This window comes from Rissa tridactyla, chromosome W (genome assembly GCF_028500815.1).
Source record: "Rissa tridactyla isolate bRisTri1 chromosome W, bRisTri1.patW.cur.20221130, whole genome shotgun sequence".
Taxonomy (NCBI): Eukaryota; Metazoa; Chordata; class Aves; order Charadriiformes; family Laridae; genus Rissa; species Rissa tridactyla.
In genome coordinates this window covers 4,743,514-4,763,950 of record NC_071496.1, presented here as the reverse complement: position 1 = coordinate 4,763,950, position 20,437 = coordinate 4,743,514, and the positions used below count along the sequence as shown (strand labels likewise).

The 20,437-nt window shown below is 45.1% G+C and overlaps 1 protein-coding gene across 1 annotated transcript in view; it reads right to left on the bottom strand.

The window, feature by feature from the left end:
* Positions 1-20,437, bottom strand: part of LOC128902103 (lipoxygenase homology domain-containing protein 1-like) — a 153,412-nt gene that overhangs the window by 26,658 nt on the left and 106,317 nt on the right. The window contains exons 33-36 of the mRNA XM_054184480.1: positions 19,735-19,943; positions 14,438-14,623; positions 11,581-11,708; positions 6,601-6,718 (exon numbers count right to left, since the gene is read on the bottom strand). Coding sequence (XP_054040455.1) covers positions 6,601-6,718; positions 11,581-11,708; positions 14,438-14,623; positions 19,735-19,943 — 641 coding nt within the window. The remainder of the gene's footprint in view (positions 1-6,600; positions 6,719-11,580; positions 11,709-14,437; positions 14,624-19,734; positions 19,944-20,437) is intronic.

The window sequence follows — 20,437 nt, the reverse complement described above, 5'->3', positions numbered from 1 at the left end:
CGTTCTTTTGCCTGCCTCCTGCGCGCAAACTCACAGCTATCATTGTAGAGATAGGCAAACCAACCCCAAACAAGTTAAAGCAACGCACAAGATAAAATTAGGCCAGCAAAACTTAATTCTTCACACTCTTCTCTGTCTGGGAAAAGGTGACAGAACAAACAGTATGCAACAGATATTAGTCACACTGTCTAATGTGTCACGGGAAGGAGCTCAGATGCTGTGGTGATAAGAACAGAATAGGAACCTATTTAGAACAAGCCAGTGAGTTCCTCCAACAAACACCTAATAAAACACCCATCCTTATATGTCCTGTTGAATGTGGGCTCTGTGGAGCATCAGCCTACTGGGAGAAAGGCATTACACTTGCCTACAGCAAAAACCTAGCAGTAAGTTCTCACTAAGCTGGGGAAGTTGGAGGGAAGGGAGGAGACAGGGCTGCAAATTACCATTTCTGTTACCATCTAACAGAAATAGAGACCGTACCTGAGTGAAGGAAGCGGTGCATCAAGAAACACTGCCTTGCAAGGTACCTCTCTGCAAAGGCCATGGAAACACTAGCCCAGAGGCATCAGAGGAGTGTGACATGGTGTTAGGAAGAAATGAATCATGGACTCCTGGGAAATGTTAAGTTAAAAGGCACACCTGGAGGTGTCTAGTCCCACCTCCTGCTCCAAGCAGGGCTAACTGCAAGGCCATGTCCAATTGAATTTTGAAAATCCTCAAGGGTGGACATTCCCCCGGCACTGTGGGCCTCTATCCTAGTGCTGCATCACTCTCATTGGGAAGATTTTTTTCCTTATATTCGATCAGGACTTCCCTTGTTGCAACTTGTGTCCATTGCCTCATACCCTTTCACTGTTCACTTCTGAGAAGAGACTGTATCGATGGTCTCCGTAACCTCCCTTTAAGCAGTAGAAGACTGCAATTAGATTCCCCCTTAGCCTTTTCTTCTCAAGGCTTAAAAACTCCATTTACTTTAGCCTTTCCTAGTATGCCATTTGCTTCAGCCCCTTGACTATCTTAGTGACCTTCCGCTGCACTCTCGTATATCAGCCTCAGAAACTTATAAAACTTATCTTGAGATAAAATGCGCTCAAATCCTGTCCTCAAACTGCATGTGTCCCAGTCCATGCACTTCTGTTGACCCCAACCAAGCTTTGCTGGAGCCTTTAGCAGTTCAAAAGAAGAACATTGCTCCAGGTTATAAAAAATGATTTTAAAGAGGGCAGCAGCTACACCGAAGCTGAAGCAGGAGCTGCGCTATTCATGCATTGTACTGTTCCTTGGGTAGGACGCTCATCTGGGGTTTTCTCTCTGCCTGATGCTAAACAGGGATCTGTAACACAGCACCTTCATCCCAGAGGTACAGGACATTTTAGGCTGTTGAAGCTGTCCCACTTTTCTAAAAAGCTGCTTATTCACAGCCGGTGACACTATTGCTTTGTGGTCAGAAAACTGCTCTGTGAGTCAAGAGATGTTGAATCAAATCCTTGCTTTGAACCGAGCAGAAATCAGGTCTCCACCACCCCAGCTGGTGCCCTCTGTGCTGGGGCACAGACCAGAGGGAAGTCTCCTCGCTCAAGGATACGTGAACAATGTCTACGTCCTCGTAGGAGTCCAACCCAGAAACTTTGGCTAAAAATTGCCAATTTGAATTGTGAATCATCTCAGGTTGACTGAAAATGCCCTTTTTTTTTTCTTTCCCTTTGATGCATAAACTCTTTGCTGGAAAAGGTTCAGCCAGCTCTACCTCTTGCCCTGCTCGGGGATGACAGCGACACTGTTAGCAGCAAAAAGGCCTGAGCAAAGCTTGCAGGGAAATGTCAGGAAAGCAGCGGGGGGTAGGAGCAGATTAGAGTTGCCAGCTGGAGTGCACTCGCAGACGGAGAGATCAGACCTCTCACAAATAGCCAGCCCTTGCCCAACGCTCCAGATGCTGTCTGGGAAAAACTGTCTGGCTACTAAAACCACCGGAGCAAAATGCCCTCTCTTTCCATCCCCAGCCCCTCACCCAGGATGGGTGATTTCACCCGCATATGGCTTCGTGTAAGCAGTTTACACAGGCAGAGCGAGCAGCCTCGGCCATCTCGTTCTGGGGTGGTGCTCCAGAGAGGAGCAGACAGGAGCAAGACATTCCTTTTAGGAGCTTTGTTTGCTCGGGGGAGATCGCAGCAAGGGAGCAGGGAACCTGTGGCAAACACAAGTTGGAGACGTTGCCTACCTTACCTAGCCTGAAACGCTGGGCATCCAGCCCCAGCACATCGTGTTGGCCCTCCCATGGTCAGTGCTCAGAGCTGGCTACCACCAGGCAAGCGACGCATCCCACCCAAGCTGGGGGCCATTCGAGGCATCGCTCCCTCCCTCAGATCTATCTCTCTGCTGACTACAGAGGAGGCCCAAAGAGTTTGGTAGAAGAGGTGAAAGCCGAACGCATCTTTTTTTGCTGACTAAAATAGCACAAAATGAATCCCATCCTACAAGGAGATGTTTGTGGGTGTTGCGCACACACAGGATGATGCACGATTTTGATTTGGATCATGAGGGTCAAGAAAGTCACCTCAGGGAGCTGAGTTGAGGATATTTTTATTTTCTCTCTGTTCCCCTCAGGAAAATTATCTACTGCTTGTCAATGAGACTGCTCCTTTACATTGCTTCTAAACTATCTTTTAGGATACCTAGAACTTGCTGTGGACGTCCTGTGCACTTTTAAGCTCAAACATTATCACTAATTACACATAGGTTTTAACTGGGCTGTAGAACACATGTAGAAATGAAAAGGAAGCGGGAGTGGTACCTATGAATAAAATGTTGGTAATTTGCTTTTTAGCTGAGCAAACATCGTAGCTGACAGGAACTTCAAACCAGCAACTTGAAATTAATTGTGTGCTGTACGCGGTAACAGAAAGGTTTGACACGTCCGATCATTTGATTTACCTCAACCCAGCCTTCTCCCAGCTGCAGTGTAAAACACACTCTGCAGGGGCTCACAGCCCACTAACACGAAAATACATAGGTCCTGGATTGTGTCTTTAAAGACTCAACCGCAGGTTTTTATAACTCTGTTGCATGTCATTAGTCTTAAAACCAGGGTCCTCTGATTGTAAAACAAAAAGACTTTTCCCCATTGTAAAGAACAACAGTCAGCTTCAGCTATAATGAATTGTCTCAAATTCTCTTAATCTCCTTTATATAAAGAAAAAAGAAGCGAATAAAGACCAAGTCCCACATTTGGGATTACTTGTGACGTTTGAATGCAATGCAATTAGTGCTTCATTAAGAGAGCTTCTTATCTGCCTGGCTTTGACAGCACAAAGTAACATTAAAATTCTGAGGGAAGCAACTCTGCAGAATTCAACAGCTTTACAATTCCTGTTATTTCACTCAGAGAGCCCTCATCCCTTCTTATTTCCAGCTTTTCAACTTTGTATCTGAGACACTGGGCAGTGGGTGAAATCATTGTGCGGACTGAGGAACTGGCCATCCCAGGAGGAGGTTTCCAAAGCAGGCATTTAGATAAGTTTCCTAATTAGAAGTCACAATTTTTTTACACTGAGGGTGGTGAGACCTGAGCCCAGGTTGCCCAGAGAGGTGGGAGATGCCCCTTCCCTGGAGACATTCCAGGTCAGGCTGGACGGGGCTCTGAGCAACCTGATCTAGTTGAAGTTGTCCCTGCTCATTGGGTTGGACTAGGTGGCCTTCAAAGGTCCCTTCCAACCCAAGCTATTCTATGATTCGATTTTTCAATTTTTCAGAAACACAGAGCAGTGTCGTGGTAGCTCGACGTGGAAGAACACGAGATTCAGCATCAGGTCAGCGGAAAATATCTAAACTCTGTGCCTCTCCCGGCAGCTGTGAGATCAGCGAGAGTTGCTCAGCTTTAGAGAGCTTTTGGTATGTCCTTCTGTGTACTGCAATAATCAATAATATTCATTCTGGCTCATCACATCACTAATCAAATTTCATCCCCTCTAGAGGCTTAAGTATCAGGGTTTAAAACTTATTGCCACTTTCAGTGCAGTTTGAATCTTTGGCTCCAAGTCCATTACTTCACCGAGATTCTGAATGAAATTTCAATGTATTTTATCTAGTCAGAAAAAAAAAAAAAAAAGACTACTTCCCTCCTTGTAAATTGAATCTGCTGGCTGTGTACAACATCATTGATAATTCATGCATTTTAATTGGTATTTATGCGCTTCTATTTCTGGTAAACTAAAAGCAGTATAAATTATGACCAGCAACGTTTTACAAAAAGACCAAAAGAGAATTAAAAAGATCATTTATTGTTATTTTAATAGAACAAGAAAACTGAGAATATCCTGTAGATAAATGGAGCAACAAATGGTTAATTACGGGGTTGATGGCTTAATCTAGCTTCTCATTTCACTGTGCTAGTTAGCACTAACTGTGAACCATCTGTCTGAGAGTTTAGCACTACCCCCACAAGTATTTCATTATGCAGTTTTAATATGCACTTTTGACAGAAATGGAAATGGGCTCAGATCAGTTTTCATGTCACACCAGGCTACATAAGTTTTCAAGGCTGGAATACAAATCAGAGAACGCAAATCCTTCCTCCCCTCTTCCGGAGCACTCCTGTCCTCCCTCTCTGCCTGGGAATGCAAATGCTATGTTTACCTTTGCAGGGAAGGTGGGAAAGAAAAGTAATAAATAAAGTTCTCTGCGTATCACTGGAGCTAGAAAATCCTCCATGCTCTGTTTCCCTAAGAAAAATAGAAACTATGGGTACATTATCCAAAAGCTTCTAAAATCCTGCTCTCAGAGTTGTGTTTATAGTCTGCCTGTTGCTTCTGTAGAACCACAAAAGGGCTATGAGCTCATCAGATGGGTCCACATGAGAGTCCTTTTTGTCTCCTTCTCTGGGAAGGCCTTGCTTTGCGTGGGACAGTCCACCAGGCTGGACTGGACAGAGCTGGCAACAGGAGCATGGGAAGGTGCTACCTGCCAATAAAGATGTCACTGTCCCTTGCCTTAAACCTATTGCTAATTCACGACTGCAAGATCTGGAACGTCTCTGGATGAATAAGCTTTATTTGATTTCATTTTATATGAATGTGATTTATAAAAGTCGTAAAAAGTATCGGGGAACTGGCAAAGGGAGTTTGACCAAGATAACTGAATCAAATCAGAGAACAGATTGAGTTATTCCTTAGGCACAGAGGGAAAAATTGTGTGTCTGTGGCATATATTCAGAAGATATATGCTGGAGGTCTAATGCTTTGGAAAGCCGCACAAAAGTTGCTGAGAAAAAACTTAGAAGTGACAATGCTCAAGCACAAAAAGATATTGCACCAGAGAAACACTTTTTAGACCATGCTAATGAAGGTGAAGAGCAGATCATCACGTCACTGGAAACCGGTGTCCACCTTGGACAAGTGTTTAGAAACACATTATTTATGGCAAAATGAAGGACAGCTTCAGACTAGTCAAAAAGGATAAAGGACGCAATAAAAAAATCCTACACTGTTCTTTTTGACCGTGGGTTAAGCTACTGGGTCTTAACCTATTCTCATAAAAATGTCAAGATACAGAAATCCAGCAGGATATCTACTCCAGAAAAAGCGTGCTAAATAAACATGGCAGAGATGTGTTCCTCCTTTAATGACATCTGCTGGTGTGGAATCAGCACATCACTCCACCTCTATCTTAGAAATAAAAATATAGGGACCCGCAACAGGCAAACTACATTTTACTGCCCAAATATAAGTGACGTTTACATGGGGCTGGTGGTTTGGTAGAAATAATAAAGACAAGCACTGTGCTTTTTCTGAGAGAGGACGTCAGGGAAAAATACAATCAACAGAAACAGTAGGAGTCATTCTGCATACTCTATTCAAAATGGAAGAAGAAAACACCACTTTACTTGTAGGAAGAAGAAAAGAAAGAAATCTGGCTGCGTGCTAGAGGGAGAAGGGAAGGGGGGAAGATGTGATGCTTCACCTGAAAGGATGGATTATTTGGAAATGTCCCACCCAGCCCAGGCCCACGCTAGCTGTCCCTGCCTGGCAGAGGAGGGGGGGTCCACTCTCCCATCGAGTCAGAGCATGGCAGGGGTCTGAAGGAGCTGAGGCTGCATCCTGGGGACCAGAAAATACTGCAGGTGTCCTGGGTGGCAAGCCAAGGCTCTTTTGCAGGGAGGTAGAGTGAGATCCAACAGTAAAGCTTTACAGCACAGCTTTTGCCCTTGGAAAGAGGCAAGAAATGAATAAAAGTGAGTCATAGAATCATAGAATAGAACCATAGAGTGATTTGGGTTGGAAGGGATCTTTAAAGGCTGTCTGCCACGAGCAGGGGACATCTTCAACTAGATCAGGTTGCTCAGAGCCCCGTCCAACCTGACCTGGAATGTTTCCAGGGATGGGGCATCTCCCACCTCTCTGGGCAACCTGAGCCAGTGTCTCATCATCCTCAGTGTAAAAAATGTCTTCCTTATATCTATTCTAAACCTACCCTTTTGTAGTTCAAAGCCATTCCCCCTTGTCCTATCACAACAGGCCCAGCGAGCTGCCTTCCTCCTCTTCCTCAAGGGCTGAGAGGCTTCAACACAAGCAGGTTGCAGAGAGACATGCAATGTGAAGTTACCCTTTCCAGGAACCAGTGCGGGCGAGACCCCTTCCCGTCCGTCCGGATCCTCATCTTCCTGAGGGGTGCGATATCGGCGATCTCCATAATGAAACTGTCCTCCTGGCCTCGCTCAAACCTGCAGGGATTGAAAGATTGAGGAGGTTTCCTGCGGCTTTACAACATTGTCGTGTCTCGATCCTCTGTCCACGCTGCAACTCGCACCTTGCCAACAGCCTCAGATTAAAAGTTTATGAGCGCACGTTATTGGACTTGAGCTTTTCTCTCCTGCAATCACTAGCTACTGTGTTTTTGGCAAGACACCTCAGTGCAGGTTTGACAGGGATTCCTCCTCCCCTGGAAAATCAAGCCCATACGAGGCCCCTGGAATCGTTCCAGGCAGCCTGTAGCATCCATTATCACTCTGTTTGTGACCAGAACAATAGAGGCTCACAGTCAGGTTTCTGCACATCGCCTTCCTCCTGGCATCTGCCCACATGCGTGCCCTTAGCCCACCCCATCTAAAAGCCAAAGCAATTTCGCTTAATCTTCTTTCACTAAGACGCAGCACGTAACTTTGCATTTGCTGCGGTGGCAGACAGTTGCTGCAGCTCAGCTACATACGGCAACCTGACTGCAAGTCGGAGCCCAACGCCTGAGTTTAGTAAGTGCAGGCAAATTGTTTTAGAAAGGGCCTAAAACTGACTGTCCCGCACTCCCCTCCTGAATTTGGGGAATTTGGATTTGCAAATTAGCTCCATTATTCGTAAGAAGCAGGATAGGTTTGTGTAACGTCACATGAAAGATCTCACCCTATGCTTGGTTGTTGTATATACGCACAAGGATATGTTGGAACTGCTCATCCATAGCAATCAGCAGAAAGCAGGAAAAAGGGAAAAACTAACATATGCTTATCACAGAATCATAGAATGGTTTAGGTTGGAAGGGACCTTAAAGACCACCTATTTCCAACCCCATGCCCTGGGCAGGGACACCTCCCACAAGACTTGGCTGCTCAAAGCCCCGTCCAACCTGACCTTGAAGAAGACATTACACCGGCTAGGACCGGAGCTACCTTGCCTCCTTCTCAGCATCAATGGTGCTAGGAAGAAAGCCTTGCTTCAGTGCTTCCTCAGGCTCAATATTACTCTGTTTAGAGCAAGCGTATCTTCTAGATTCATCCCCAAAATACTCTGGCAGACCTGCTGTGGGCTTGGAGATGGAAAGCCAACCCTTGCAGCCAAATCCAGGGGGTCTACAAAGCACCACCGTGACCATTCTGCTGCTGAGGTTCCTCCTTCTTGCAAACTTCTTTGTGTGAGTTACCTGAGTCTGCTGAGAGGTTTGGAGAGAGCTCTGCAAACTGCGGGCGCTACCATAATATAGACAATCCATAATGATGATATCGCATTCCTGGCAATGTACTACTTAGCCTCCTACAGCTGTGCAGTGCCAGGATCTGGAGAAAAAAAAACCCCACCATTTCTTTACCAACCTCTGCTCAGATTACACCCCGCAGCATGAATGTGATTATCCTCACACCATTATCTGAGCCCGCATAGCTGCAGATGTTAGCAATAGGGATTGGCTCGAGCCTCTCAGTTTTCATCCAGGCATTGCTTTCCCTGCACTCCCAGAGGCATTTGGATGGGGCGTTTTGGTCTCAGTCCATTTCTAGTTATTAAGGGTTATGTTTGCTCTTTGAAAAACTCCCCTCTCTTGTTATTTGTCTTTCTGTGGTACCGGATACCAAGACAGCCTGTCTCGCTGTGAGAAAGAGAATGTGCTTTTGTGCCTGGGCTGGATTGATTTCCACTTCTATTTAAGAAAAAGGTGTGACCCTTCCAGCTTGAATTATCCCATGATCCTATGATCAGTTTTCATTACAATCACTATTACTTACAAAGCTTCATAGAAATCTCTCACTCTGCTCCTTTCCAGACTGAGCAGCTCTAAGCTAAACACTCAGTCAGCAAAATAAACCATTATTTATCTTCAGTAAAAGCCCTGTTTACAGTTTGTAAGGCTGATACTCACCTGCTACTTCCGAGAATTCGTTGTACTAGAAGGAAACAATTGCTAAAGTGACAAGCTGGGTGACCCAAGAGCTCTTTTCTATTCTTAATTTATATGAACATGAACATAAGTCTGAAAAAAATTGAGAAGGGAAGAAGTACCCAGACAAGCTGACTGCTGCTATTCCTTTTCCAGGACACTGAAGCATTTATCTAAGGGATTTCATTAAGCTTTCCTACCCATGCCTGCACTTAGAAATATTTCTATTGCCCAGAGGTCTTGGCAATAACAGTAATGTAGCTAAAATTGCCTTAAATCTGCAGCAGGTTAGAGAGACGGTTCTTCGTAATGCACTAAGATGCTGTGAGTGAATTGGCGCTGGATGGCCCCAATAAAGACGAAGCGCTTTTTACCATTTGGTTGCAGTGGCTCTCACCCATCCCTCGCTGTTGGCCCAAAGGCTGGCGAGATTTCCGTGCGAAACAAGAGCCTGGGGCAGCCCCTGTTGTTAGGAGCTGGATGAAGGCTGGTGGGAGTGGCGTGGAAACAGGCAACGTGTGTACGTGGGGACGTGCCTGTCCTCTGCAGAGGGTGCTAACGACAGGACGAGAGCTCTGTACAGTTGGAGGTCTGACACAGAGCGTCTCCAGCTAGCAGAGATGCGCCAGTACATCCCCAAAGAATAGCACAGCATCCTGGCAATATTAAAATATTAATAGCTGTTTATTACGTGTCCTTCTTCTTTATACAGCCCCAATGAGTTTTCATCACCTTTTGCAGATCTTCTAAAGGCCGAAGACAGCCCAAGCAACTAATAACATACAATGTGGCCTTCCTTTATTGTGTTTCCATATCCTTGTAGCAGAGGTTATCCATCCCACCCATACAGACAAATGTGATGGTTTTTTATAGGCCACATAGTTCAGGGATATCACTTGCCTGGCCAGCTGGAGCGAAACTGCAGTCCCTTTCACGAGGGGTTGGAGATGTCTTGGTCCCCTTTAGAGATTTTTTGTTGATGTACCCTAGTGTGAATTTTGCTTTAATTTTAAATACAAACAGTCGTGGTCCATTTTCCCACCTACTAGAATTAACTGTTGGGCTTAAAACAGTGGTAGACAGATCAGTTCAGGATTGCCTGGGGTCTTGGAAGGAGGATGTCACGGATAGCCAGACACGGTGGCAACCCAAGTGCATTGCCCTGCACATTGGATGTCTCTCTGATGTGGAGCAGGGCCAAGAGCTACTTCTTTCTGCATGAGTCAGGGGTGTTTCTCATGGAAAGTTTAGTCAGCAGCACCTCTGCTAACATTTCTTTTTTTCAGAGCAAACAAGGCTCGTGCTTGTTACTAACTAAACACATGAAGGTTTCAAGCTTAGCTGAACACGCTTGCCCAGACATCCGCTCTGCTATGACAGCTGCAAGTAAAACATCCCCTGAGCAAACGCCTCTACCCAGGGAGCCTTATCTTCAATTATCCAGCCCACACGTGATATACAAAGCCGCAGCGGAGGAACTGCATCGCCAGGAGGCTGGGGGAAGGGCCCAGCATCACCTCAGCAAGCTGAGGTGGAACCACATGGCCAAGTGCTCCAGCCCTCCTGACACTCCATAGATGCTTTGCTGAATAAGATCAGAGGTAGTCAATTATTTACATTTAAAGCTGATGAAGCCCATCTCTAAAAGCTGGTTACTGCCATGTTCATTCTCGCCAAAGCTTTCAGTACCAAGGGAGGTGCTAGAAAGGAACAGGAAAGCTTGAGGAAACGGATCAGTGGTGTGTGGGTTTTTTTGGTTTACAGAAGTGCTGGCGTCAGACTAGGATTACAGTGTTTTCAGCTGTCCCTGCTGAAGAAAACATGAGATTTCACCTTTTTAGTAAAACCAGAGCATGCAGGGCAGCACTCCCCACATCTCTCTGCATGGTAAGGCCACATCACAGAATCACAGAATCTTCGTGGTTGGAAAGGACCCTTAAGATCATCGAGTCCAACCAAACCACCTACAATCTCTGCCACTAGAGCATGCCCTGAAGTGCCACATCTAGACGTTTCTTAAACACCTCCAGGGATGGTGACTCAACCCCCTCCCTGGGCAGGCTGTTCCAGTGCCTGACCACTCTTTCCGTAAAGTAATTCTTCCTAATATCTAATCTAAACCTCCCCTGCCGCAACTTCAGACCATTTCCTCTGGTCCTGTCATTATTTACTTGGGAGAAGAGGCCAACACCCACCTCTCTACACCCTCCTTTCAGGTAGCACATCTGGGCAGACAGATGTCACCTTGTGTCCTTTTTGTGCCAGCTGCAGTCAAGCCAGCTCCAGATACAAAACCGCACGGTTACATTAACACGGCACAGAGCCTGACCTAAGAAGCCCACTTCTCAGCAGGGCCCTCAGATACCCGCTCAGGCCCTGGCATCATCCCTCCCATGGCTTCTGGACCAAGCTAGATGACATCTGGCCAGCAAAGCAAACGGGAGGAGAGTCAGCACCTTCCCATCACAGCCACTTCCCAAGGCAGGTGTGTGCAAGTTGGTTTGTCTGTCTCTCATTATGCAGTTACTCATGCATTCCCATTAAATAATGTTTAAATTAAATTACTTATTTTTCCACAATTGCAGAAATTGCACCTGTGGTTTCACGCAATGTCCACAGTTCCTCTTGGAGAGGATGCAGGACTCCACAATCCATATCTTTGTTCGCAATGCTTATCTCCATAGCCACTGAGGAATAGGTTAAACAAAACTTCTACAAATGACAAAGGATGGTTTCCCTGGCTACACAGTGCTCTCCCGTCCTCTGCTCTGCTAAATACATTACAATAACACTTACAAAGGCCCAGTTCTGAATCTATAAACACAATGGGAGCTTGTCTTTGTGTTTCAGTGGGAGCACGATCAAGGCCCCAAGTGCTTCTTGACTTGACGCTAGAATCTGTTATTGCTCCACTTCTGACCAACAAGAATGACAAAGTTACTATACCTGTCTCCATTTTTTTCCAGTTGCATCTCCTCAGTGTTCCCGTTGGATCCAAAGACAGTCATGAAAATACTGGCGTCGGTACCACCGCTTTCGATGTCACCAGTCACAACCGTGACTTCATAGAGGATCTGGTGAGGATTTGAAACAATCAGAAGGTCTCATAAGCTGTCCTTAACCTATGCAAAAGCCTGGGCAAAGGGCTAGACAGGCTTTGCAGGAGATCTGCTTCTTTGCCAGAAATGGTTACAACACAGCTTCTTGGTTGCTCGCCACACTGTGGTTCTCATAGCCAAAGCTGGAGGTTGAAACTTGCTACAGGACCTTCCTCTTTGCATGATCTATGACCTTTTCTGCAGATTTTCTCAGCCTAGAGAGACTCAGAGTGAGACATGTTCATTTTGACAACCTTATGCTTGGGGAGCGATGAAGACCAGTTGAACTGCTTCTCCATGGAGTCAAAACGCTCACGTCAATGTGCGGATCACCAACCCTCTGCTACTGCCATCTCCTCCCAGCCACCTCCCAGCACTGCAGACCTCCATACTGCACCAAACTTTTGCCTTTTTTAACAAACTGCTCCCAAAGACACAAGTTTTTCTTTCCCTTGACTTCAAAATATTTCCCCCAAGTGTTCGGTGTCCATCTGGGCAGCATGTTGTCCAACAATAGTAACAGTTTTAAAGTCTATACATCTGAACGGTCCCTACAGCAGAAGAATGCAGCTTTCCTATTTCCCAGCGGGACACCCCGCAGCATCGAACGCGGAGTGTTCCCACATCTCGCACATTAAAGGTATGCCAATTTGTGACAAGATGTTTTGCATCATTTTCACCTTATTAGCCTAACTTTGTTCTTTTCTCCTGACATGTGAATAATAAGATTCAGAATGAAACATTTCAAAAGCGTGCAAGTCCCAGCGGCTGTCAGCGGCATTAAGACTTTTAGGCCACCGAGATGCTTTCAAGATCGTACCTATGGTAACAAGACCCCTGGATGTAAGAGGTGGAAGAATACCAAGAAACAGCCCCAACAAAACATATTTCAGATAGCGCACCGCTAGGCAAGTTTTATTGGCCTGAATTGTGACTGCCACATAAATAAAGAGTGGAAAGGAATAAAGTCATAGAAAAATTATTTTCCAAGCTTGTTCCATCCTGACTAACCTGTCCATCACATATTCATCCACATACATTTTAAATCATAGCAAAGCATCATATTTGCTATAGGTAGGAGAAGAAAAACCCTTTTACCAATGCATTAAATGTTTTTAATGACCGTGGTGGACATTAACTAGTTTCTCTATGTATGGGGAGGCAAATACTCAATTTAAAGCACAAAGAGGGAATATAAAACCAAGAAGAAAATTAAATTGAAATAGGTATGTATGGCTGTGCAAGAGTCAAGCAAAAGCAAAACAAAAAAGCATTAACTTTCCCAAAGACATTAAACAGGTTAGTCTTCTTTGAACTCTAAGAAAAAAAAAAATAAATGCAGTTTCTGACTATAGCTATTTACGAGGGAACAGTCCCAAATTCCCTCAACTGGGAGACTGATCAGAAAGTCAAATGCACACTTCTGATTTCATGTCTCAAGCATCTCCCCTGATTTCCTTCAAACCTTTCAGCAAGTTTCTGGACCAACATCATAGGAAAAACAATTAGTTAGATGTGTCTATTTTTGGCATGCTTGTGAGAATAAATATTCAGGACTGGGCTTTTAAAGGAAGACTGAACATAAGTCTTCATTAACATCCACTTCAATCTATGGGCAAGCCATCAGCTCACCGATAGGAGTTTGGAAGCCTTATCCAGGAGGCTAAACAACTGACGGGAAGTTTTTAAGAGATTAGGTTTTAACCTTGGTATTCAGTCTGAGGGAGTTTTTTTCCCCTCTTAGGTCAATTCTACCACTGAAACCTGTGTTGAGTTGTTGAAGCCTTCACAGATGCTAAAGATGTTATCACATTTCTGTGTGTCTGGGAAACAAGAAAGATTTCAGCAGAACATCTTTAGCTTGGGAATCAAGAGCGGCATAAAGAAAAATTAATGTACTACGAAAGTGTAAACTCACTGTAAATAGAAACACATCTATAGAGATTTTAAATTGCCATACAGGTATTAAACACAGTATTATTGTCCCATTCATCCAGACTGTTATTTCTGTTATAAATCTTACTTCCAAAATCAGCATAGTTCAGCTTTCCAATTTGTACTTGGTTGAAATATGGCATAGCACACATTACTTCAAATTTCATATATAAGGATGAATAGACTATACAGTTTTTTTCATTGCTTATTCAACTTTAATTACTTATTAATTTCAAAGATCGAGCTTACAAATGTCTCCATGTTTCAACAACTTCCAGTTATTATTAGTTTCTAACTGAATTCAGTTTCCCTCTCCTGCATTAGAGAAGATGATATGTAGCTACTCTATGCCGAGATTAAAATATCTCCACTACTCTAATTTAATGAGTTAGAAGTATCTCCTCAAACAAAACATGACGGAGTTAGATCGCACCAAGGTGTTCACCCAGCAGCTGCTCCCACTCTATGGGGTGACGCAGTGGGTGCTCCCGGTGTGGTGACAAAATGAGGACATGCTGAACTGTGTCCCACCTGCTCTGCCCTACCCTGTCCTTCTGCCTGGGCCACGGCTGCATCCAGCCAGTGCTCTAAGTGGTAATGACGCTAAACCAAGTCCTAAAGATTTTGCTAAAGAAATAACAAAGAAACCCTCTGCAAGTAAAAGGCTTAAACCACACGCAGAAGTCAAAGTAGGAGAACTGTTGACACACAACCTATATCAGCACAGGTCCGTGCAACAGCTAAAGATACAGGATGAGCCCAGAGCCTACCTTGAGGCCAATGTTAACACAGTCAGCATCCAGGATGTTGAGGATTCGTGAGGTGAGCCCATCACCTTTGTCTCTGGCCAGCCAGCACTTACAGACAAAGTTATACATGACGCCTTTGGTGGGCACGACGATGGTGAGTTCTTCCAGCAGCCAGCAGCTCTCAGGGGTAGCGCCATCATGCCCCACCTGTGAAAGTCAGCGAGAAAACGCCTGCTGGTGAAAGAGGATTTCTTCAGAGGAGAGACCCCAGCTGGGGGTTTTAACCAGTGATGAATGACTATGACAGTGATGAATGACAGGGCCACGAAGATGATCAGAGGGCTGGAGCACCTATGCTATGAGGACAGGCTGATAGAGCTGGGGTTGTTCAGCCTGGAGAAGAGAAGGCTCCGCGGAGACCTTATAGCAGCCTTCAAGTACCTAAACGGGGCCTACAGGAAGGATGGGGAGGGACTCTTTATCAGGGAGTGTTATGATAGGACACAGGGTAACGGCCTCAAGTTGAGAGAGGGTAGATTTAGATTGGATATCAGGAAAAAATTCTTTACTGTAAGGGTAGTGAGGCACTGGAACAGGTTGCCCAGGGAAGTTGTCAATGCCCCATCCCTGGAGGGGTTCAAGGCCAAGTTGGATGGGGCTTTCAGCAGCCTGGTCTAGTGGGAGGTGTCCCTGCCTATGGCAGGGGTTGGAACTAGAAGATCTTTAGGGTCCCTTCCAACCCAAACCATTCTGTGATTCTGTGACTAAGGGTGTTGACTATGCACGCGCTCACATAAAACACTTGCACGGTGGAATGGAGCAAGCTGTGAAATACTTTGTGCCATTGCTGCCCAACAGGCAAGACATCAGTGTACATGGCAGCTGACGTGGGCAGGGAAGCTCAGGTCATCGGCTGCTGAGCATGAGGGAAGTCCCCAAAATAAGCAAGGTAGACTGGACTGACCTACGTGAAAACAAGTCCAGTCTCTTACCACTCTACTTCTGCTCCATTGACTTCTATCTTCTAGATTGCTGATCTCTGTAGACACATCTCTCCAACCCCTTCCACTGCTGTTGCAACACTTAGAAGTGTCTATCCAAAGCTTCATAGCCAAGATCAACGATGCAGCTGGACAAACACCCACATGTATTATTCAAGTACTCCTTGCCTCACAAATCCACGCCCAAGTCAACTATATGTAACAGGCTGTTTCTCTGCTTCCCATCTCCTTAAACTGCAAAAGCTCCAGGTTTGCATAGGAGCCAACAGGTGAAGCTTACATCTGTAGCTGGTTGATTTTCAAGAACAACGTCCTCCAAACTCAAGAATGGTCCATCCTGGAGAGCAGGAAGCCACACAAGGGTGGTAGGAAGCCTGCATGGATGAACAAGGGCCTCCTGACAAAACTTTAATGGAAAAAGGAAGAATACTAGATGTGGCAGTAGGGAGAGGGGACCTGGAGAAATAAAGAAACACTGCCCAAGTGTGCAGAGATGAGGTTAGGAAAGCCAAAGCCCACCTGGAGCTGAACCTGGCAAGGGCCATGAAGAGCAACAAGTGATGGTCCTACAGGTATATCAGCAGCAAGTGGACGCCAATGGTGCAAACTTCTCCAAGAAACTGCATACATCCCTCTTAAAGAACATGGGTAATTCATCCTGGGGCAGACTTATAAGCATAATTATGTATCCCAGCTGCTGTACGAAACTCAGTCAGCTAGTCACGCCAATGAGCGATCTGTACATAAAAGGTTGAATAAGAGAGCTACCTACAGTTCATTACTTTCAGAGCAAGTGTTGTTTGTGTCATCACTAGGAAAATGAGGTCCTTAGCTCTCACTGGTTTTGTTTTTAAAATATCAGTATATTTAGCGTTGCTCAGAAAATAATTTTTAATAACAGGTTCATTGAGGGCAATATATCTGTGGTATCTTTTTTTCCCCCCAAAAACAGGTGATCTTTTTCATCTGACTGTCTCAGACATCACTGCTATTAGGAGTATTATTGCTATACTAATGTCTGTGCAGCTGCAGAAAATTAGAGTTAACCGCTGGAGAAATTCAGGTCTACAATGGATGCATTAATTCTCGGATTCCTAGGGTGTGAGGTGAATGGGAATATAACACTTGCCTTCCCATTCCCTCTCTGCCAGTTTGGCTGCCCTTCTCCCAACCCAAAGCGCCTCAGAGACCTGTTGCAGGATGGTGCAGACGAGGCGGTGGGGAAAGTTCAGGGCGACGGCTCTGCAGCGAAGCAGGGACAGAGCAGCCGGAGGAGAAATCCTGATGAGCCCATTGAAGTCTGCTGCTCTTTTGGGTTTGTTACAGCCACCTCCTAAGGCATCATTCCAAGACTTTGCTAGGTACCTGATTTTCACAGCAACCTTTAACTCCATTGGTATCAGTCACTGGCCGGGAGAACGTATCCTGCACATGCAGTTGCCTTGGGGAACCTGCACACAAGCAGATTTCCAAGGGCTCCAAGAACAACGTTGTAAAGCCTGGGATAAACTCACCAGTGCTGAGTCTTCCTTGTGGCTGGTCTTTTAGAGCAGAGCGCTGGAATTTGTCTTACAATTCCAAGCAAATCTTTAGATAGAGCATGCCGATACAGTGAACGACCCAAAGCCGTGGCCACACCAGCAGTGCAGCCTGGACGTTCATACCACTATCACAACAAGTTGTTTGGGCTGAGATTTTCAAACTGGGTTAGAATGACAAAATTCCCAAGGCAGCTAGATTCTTGGGCTGTTTGAAAATCTTTGAAATTCGTTCCCATGGCCCTGAGGGACTGTTGAGTACTTCACATCCCCAAGACTAAGAAACACAATTTGCACTGTGCAACTCACAAACACGTTGAAACCGAACACAACAACAGGGGAAAATGGGAGAGAATTTGAGTGGTAGACAGAAGGAAAAGATGCCAAAAAATGGGGTTTCTTGCTTATTCTGGAAGGTGCGGAGAACATTAGAGAGACCCAAGGGTCTTCCAGGATCAGATCCCTAGTCAGTGAGGGACTGGACTTGCAACGCTTTGCAATCCATCACGCTTTGTGCTTGCTATGGAGGAATGCTCTGAACCAGAGGTGGTTTAGAAACGCAGACCAATGCAGGGCTCTTCTGATCATACCCGTGTCCCTCTGCAGCAACAGCAGTCTAGGAACAGACATGCTCTCACTAATTAGGAGAAGAAATATTAAAACTTGCTTTCAGAACACAGTATAAAGTGCCTATACCCAACAACTTTTATTATTTATTTTCATGTCAGCGTGTCTATTAAAGTACACCAGTACAGTAGTAAATATTATATCTGTGGGCTTACAAGACAGGTATAAATGGGCCCCTTTCAATTTACTTCACGTTCCACTGTTTCTGCCTTCACTATAGCATATTTGCAGCAGGAGAATAACACCAAACTAAAAGTGGCATCACGCTGCAAATCTTACGAACCCAATAAATCCTGCAGTCTGCTGCCTGGGTTATACAGAGGGCTTCTGGAAACTTAATCCCCATGCTGTGCTGTTTTCACATGGTAACTCATATTCACAACTTCTTGCCTTCTTCCAGAAGCAGCCAAATGCCAAATCTGAGCACGAACTGTTCCTTGCTTCTCCCAAGTAGATAACTAGCAATTTTCAGCAATGTCCCTGAACACTGCAATTTTCTACAGGGAAAATATGGACTGATTCCATGGCAACTGCAGCAGACTGGCGCATCGATGTCATCGCTGGGACGTGCATCAGCCAGAAGAGACCTTCCAAGCAGAGGGCACTGCATGAAGGAAGGCAGAAGGCCAGGAGCAGATGGCTCCTCCAGCCACGAGCTGGGGGGTTACAAACTAAAAGGGAAAGATGAGCACAAGGTGAGGCAGCAGACTGGTGAGATCACTGAGGATAGGGGTGAAAGAGGGCTGAAGATCACCACCCAGCTTGAAAGCTATATGTTATTTCTTTTTCTAACTCCCTGCATTTCATTTGCAACCTTTTCTCTTCTTTCCCATTTACAATACTTTTCAAATTATTTGTTGTCCTTGCTGCTGTCTATTTCCAAGCATTTTCTTCTATTTTCTGCTATTCTCTGCCCAGCCCTCACCCTACCTACTGTCACTTTTCCAGCGACCCTCTCTATTTCTTTCTTCATCCAGCCCCTTCTGTCTCTCTGACACTGAGGGGACATACTGACTTTTTCCTCCCTCTCTATCCCAGCCCATGGCTGTTCCCATGTGCACACCGTCTGGAAGAGAAGGATTTATGTACTTGCTTCACTTTCGAAGTTTGACCTAGAGATGGCTAGATAGAACATGCCGCTAATACTCATAATATCCAGGCACTTGGAGTGCATTAAGGAAATGGCTTGATAATAAACTCAAATCTAGTATGGAGACTTTTCAAGGTGCCAGAATCCGTTGCTTGAACAAAAGCTAATGGCAGTGCCTCGGTCTATCAGCTGCTACAACAGGACATACAACTGCAAAGATTTTTTAATTAGTTATGATTTCTCTCTTTATATTTCTTTGACTCATCTCCTTCTGAATACACAAGCATGCACACCGACAGGTAGGTTTACTGCAACTCAGGGCATGGGGTGAAAATAAAATTAAATAGGCTCTTGAAGTCCTTAGATGCTGTGGGTTTCAGCTCTTGGGGGCTGGAGCAGGCTTTTTGGAGTTGAAACTGCCATATGAAATGATGTACACAAATTCACTGGAAGATTCATGTGGAGTTTAAGCTCAGTGATGGAAAGTCTATGCAAATTCCGTCTCCCCAAGCCATAGCAGGAAAAATGGTTCCTGTACTGAAATTTATTTGTGTACGTTACTTATGAACAATGATTAATTTTCTTCTCTAAGCCTGGGTCCTCCAAGCTGTAAAAACAATTTTCATGTTTAACTAGAAAATTATACAAGATGTGTTTCTCACTGCAGACACAATTTATGAAAGCCAACTGGAAGCAGTGTAAAAATCAACTAGGAAAAAGACTGAGAGAGGACTGCGTCCTGGGAAGCTTCACTGCATCTGTCAATAACAGGGCTTGACTACGAAAAACCAGTGCCAGAGATGGGACAAAACCGGGATATATTACAACTTCCTTATAATTAAAAATTATCTTCTGCCTCCTAAGGGTTTTGTGAGCTGTAAAGCGTACTTATTTTCAGGTTCAGACACATGTGAAATCTCATTAGCACATCCCTCATTACATTCCTTTTAGACCCAAGTGCCTTTCCTTCACTGCTAAGAATAACAGGAACATGTGTTTTCTTCGTCCACATATTTCATATATAGTTATGAACACAGTGCTTGCGCTGCATTCACGAAGTACCTCCACTTTTTTGATCTCTCCAACGTCTAGGCCCCAAACAGAGAATTTCTCTACGGAGCCATCTGCAAACTCGTCTTTTTCTTCTGGGAGATCCAGCCACAGCCTCTCCGTCTGCACTTTCTGAGGACCCATGATGATGATGAACACTCGGCTGTCGGTGCTGGAGTCAAACTCCGTGCCCGTCGTGACGGTGATGTGGTACGGGATCACTGCAACAAACAGGGGTTTAATCATCAGAAAACCCACACACGCACGCATTCACATGAGACTTCAGAAAACCAGGGACTCATCCCATCAGAGGCAGCAGTTGCGTATGCTAAATAGGTCCACATCCCATTGGACTCATTCGGAGAAGGGATAACACCATGCTGCATTGGGCCACAAATGTGCATGGGAGACTACCTTCCCGTGCACGCTTGGGACTGAATTCATCAAGGGTTAACTTCCCTGGACAACCCTGCTGGCTGCCAGTCCACATTTCTCCCTCATAGAGAACAGAACAAGCAAAGGGCTTGGATCTTTATTTACACCAGGAGACCTTCCTGAAGATGAGACCGAGCACCTAAATCTTAAATAGACTATAAGACCAGAGCGATCTTACGCTCACTGTTCAATAAAGGCAAATAAATCTATGCTGACTCCAAGGTAAACCACCGCCGACTGAATGTCCCAGCACAACTGCAAATGTTCTTTGTGCTTCATT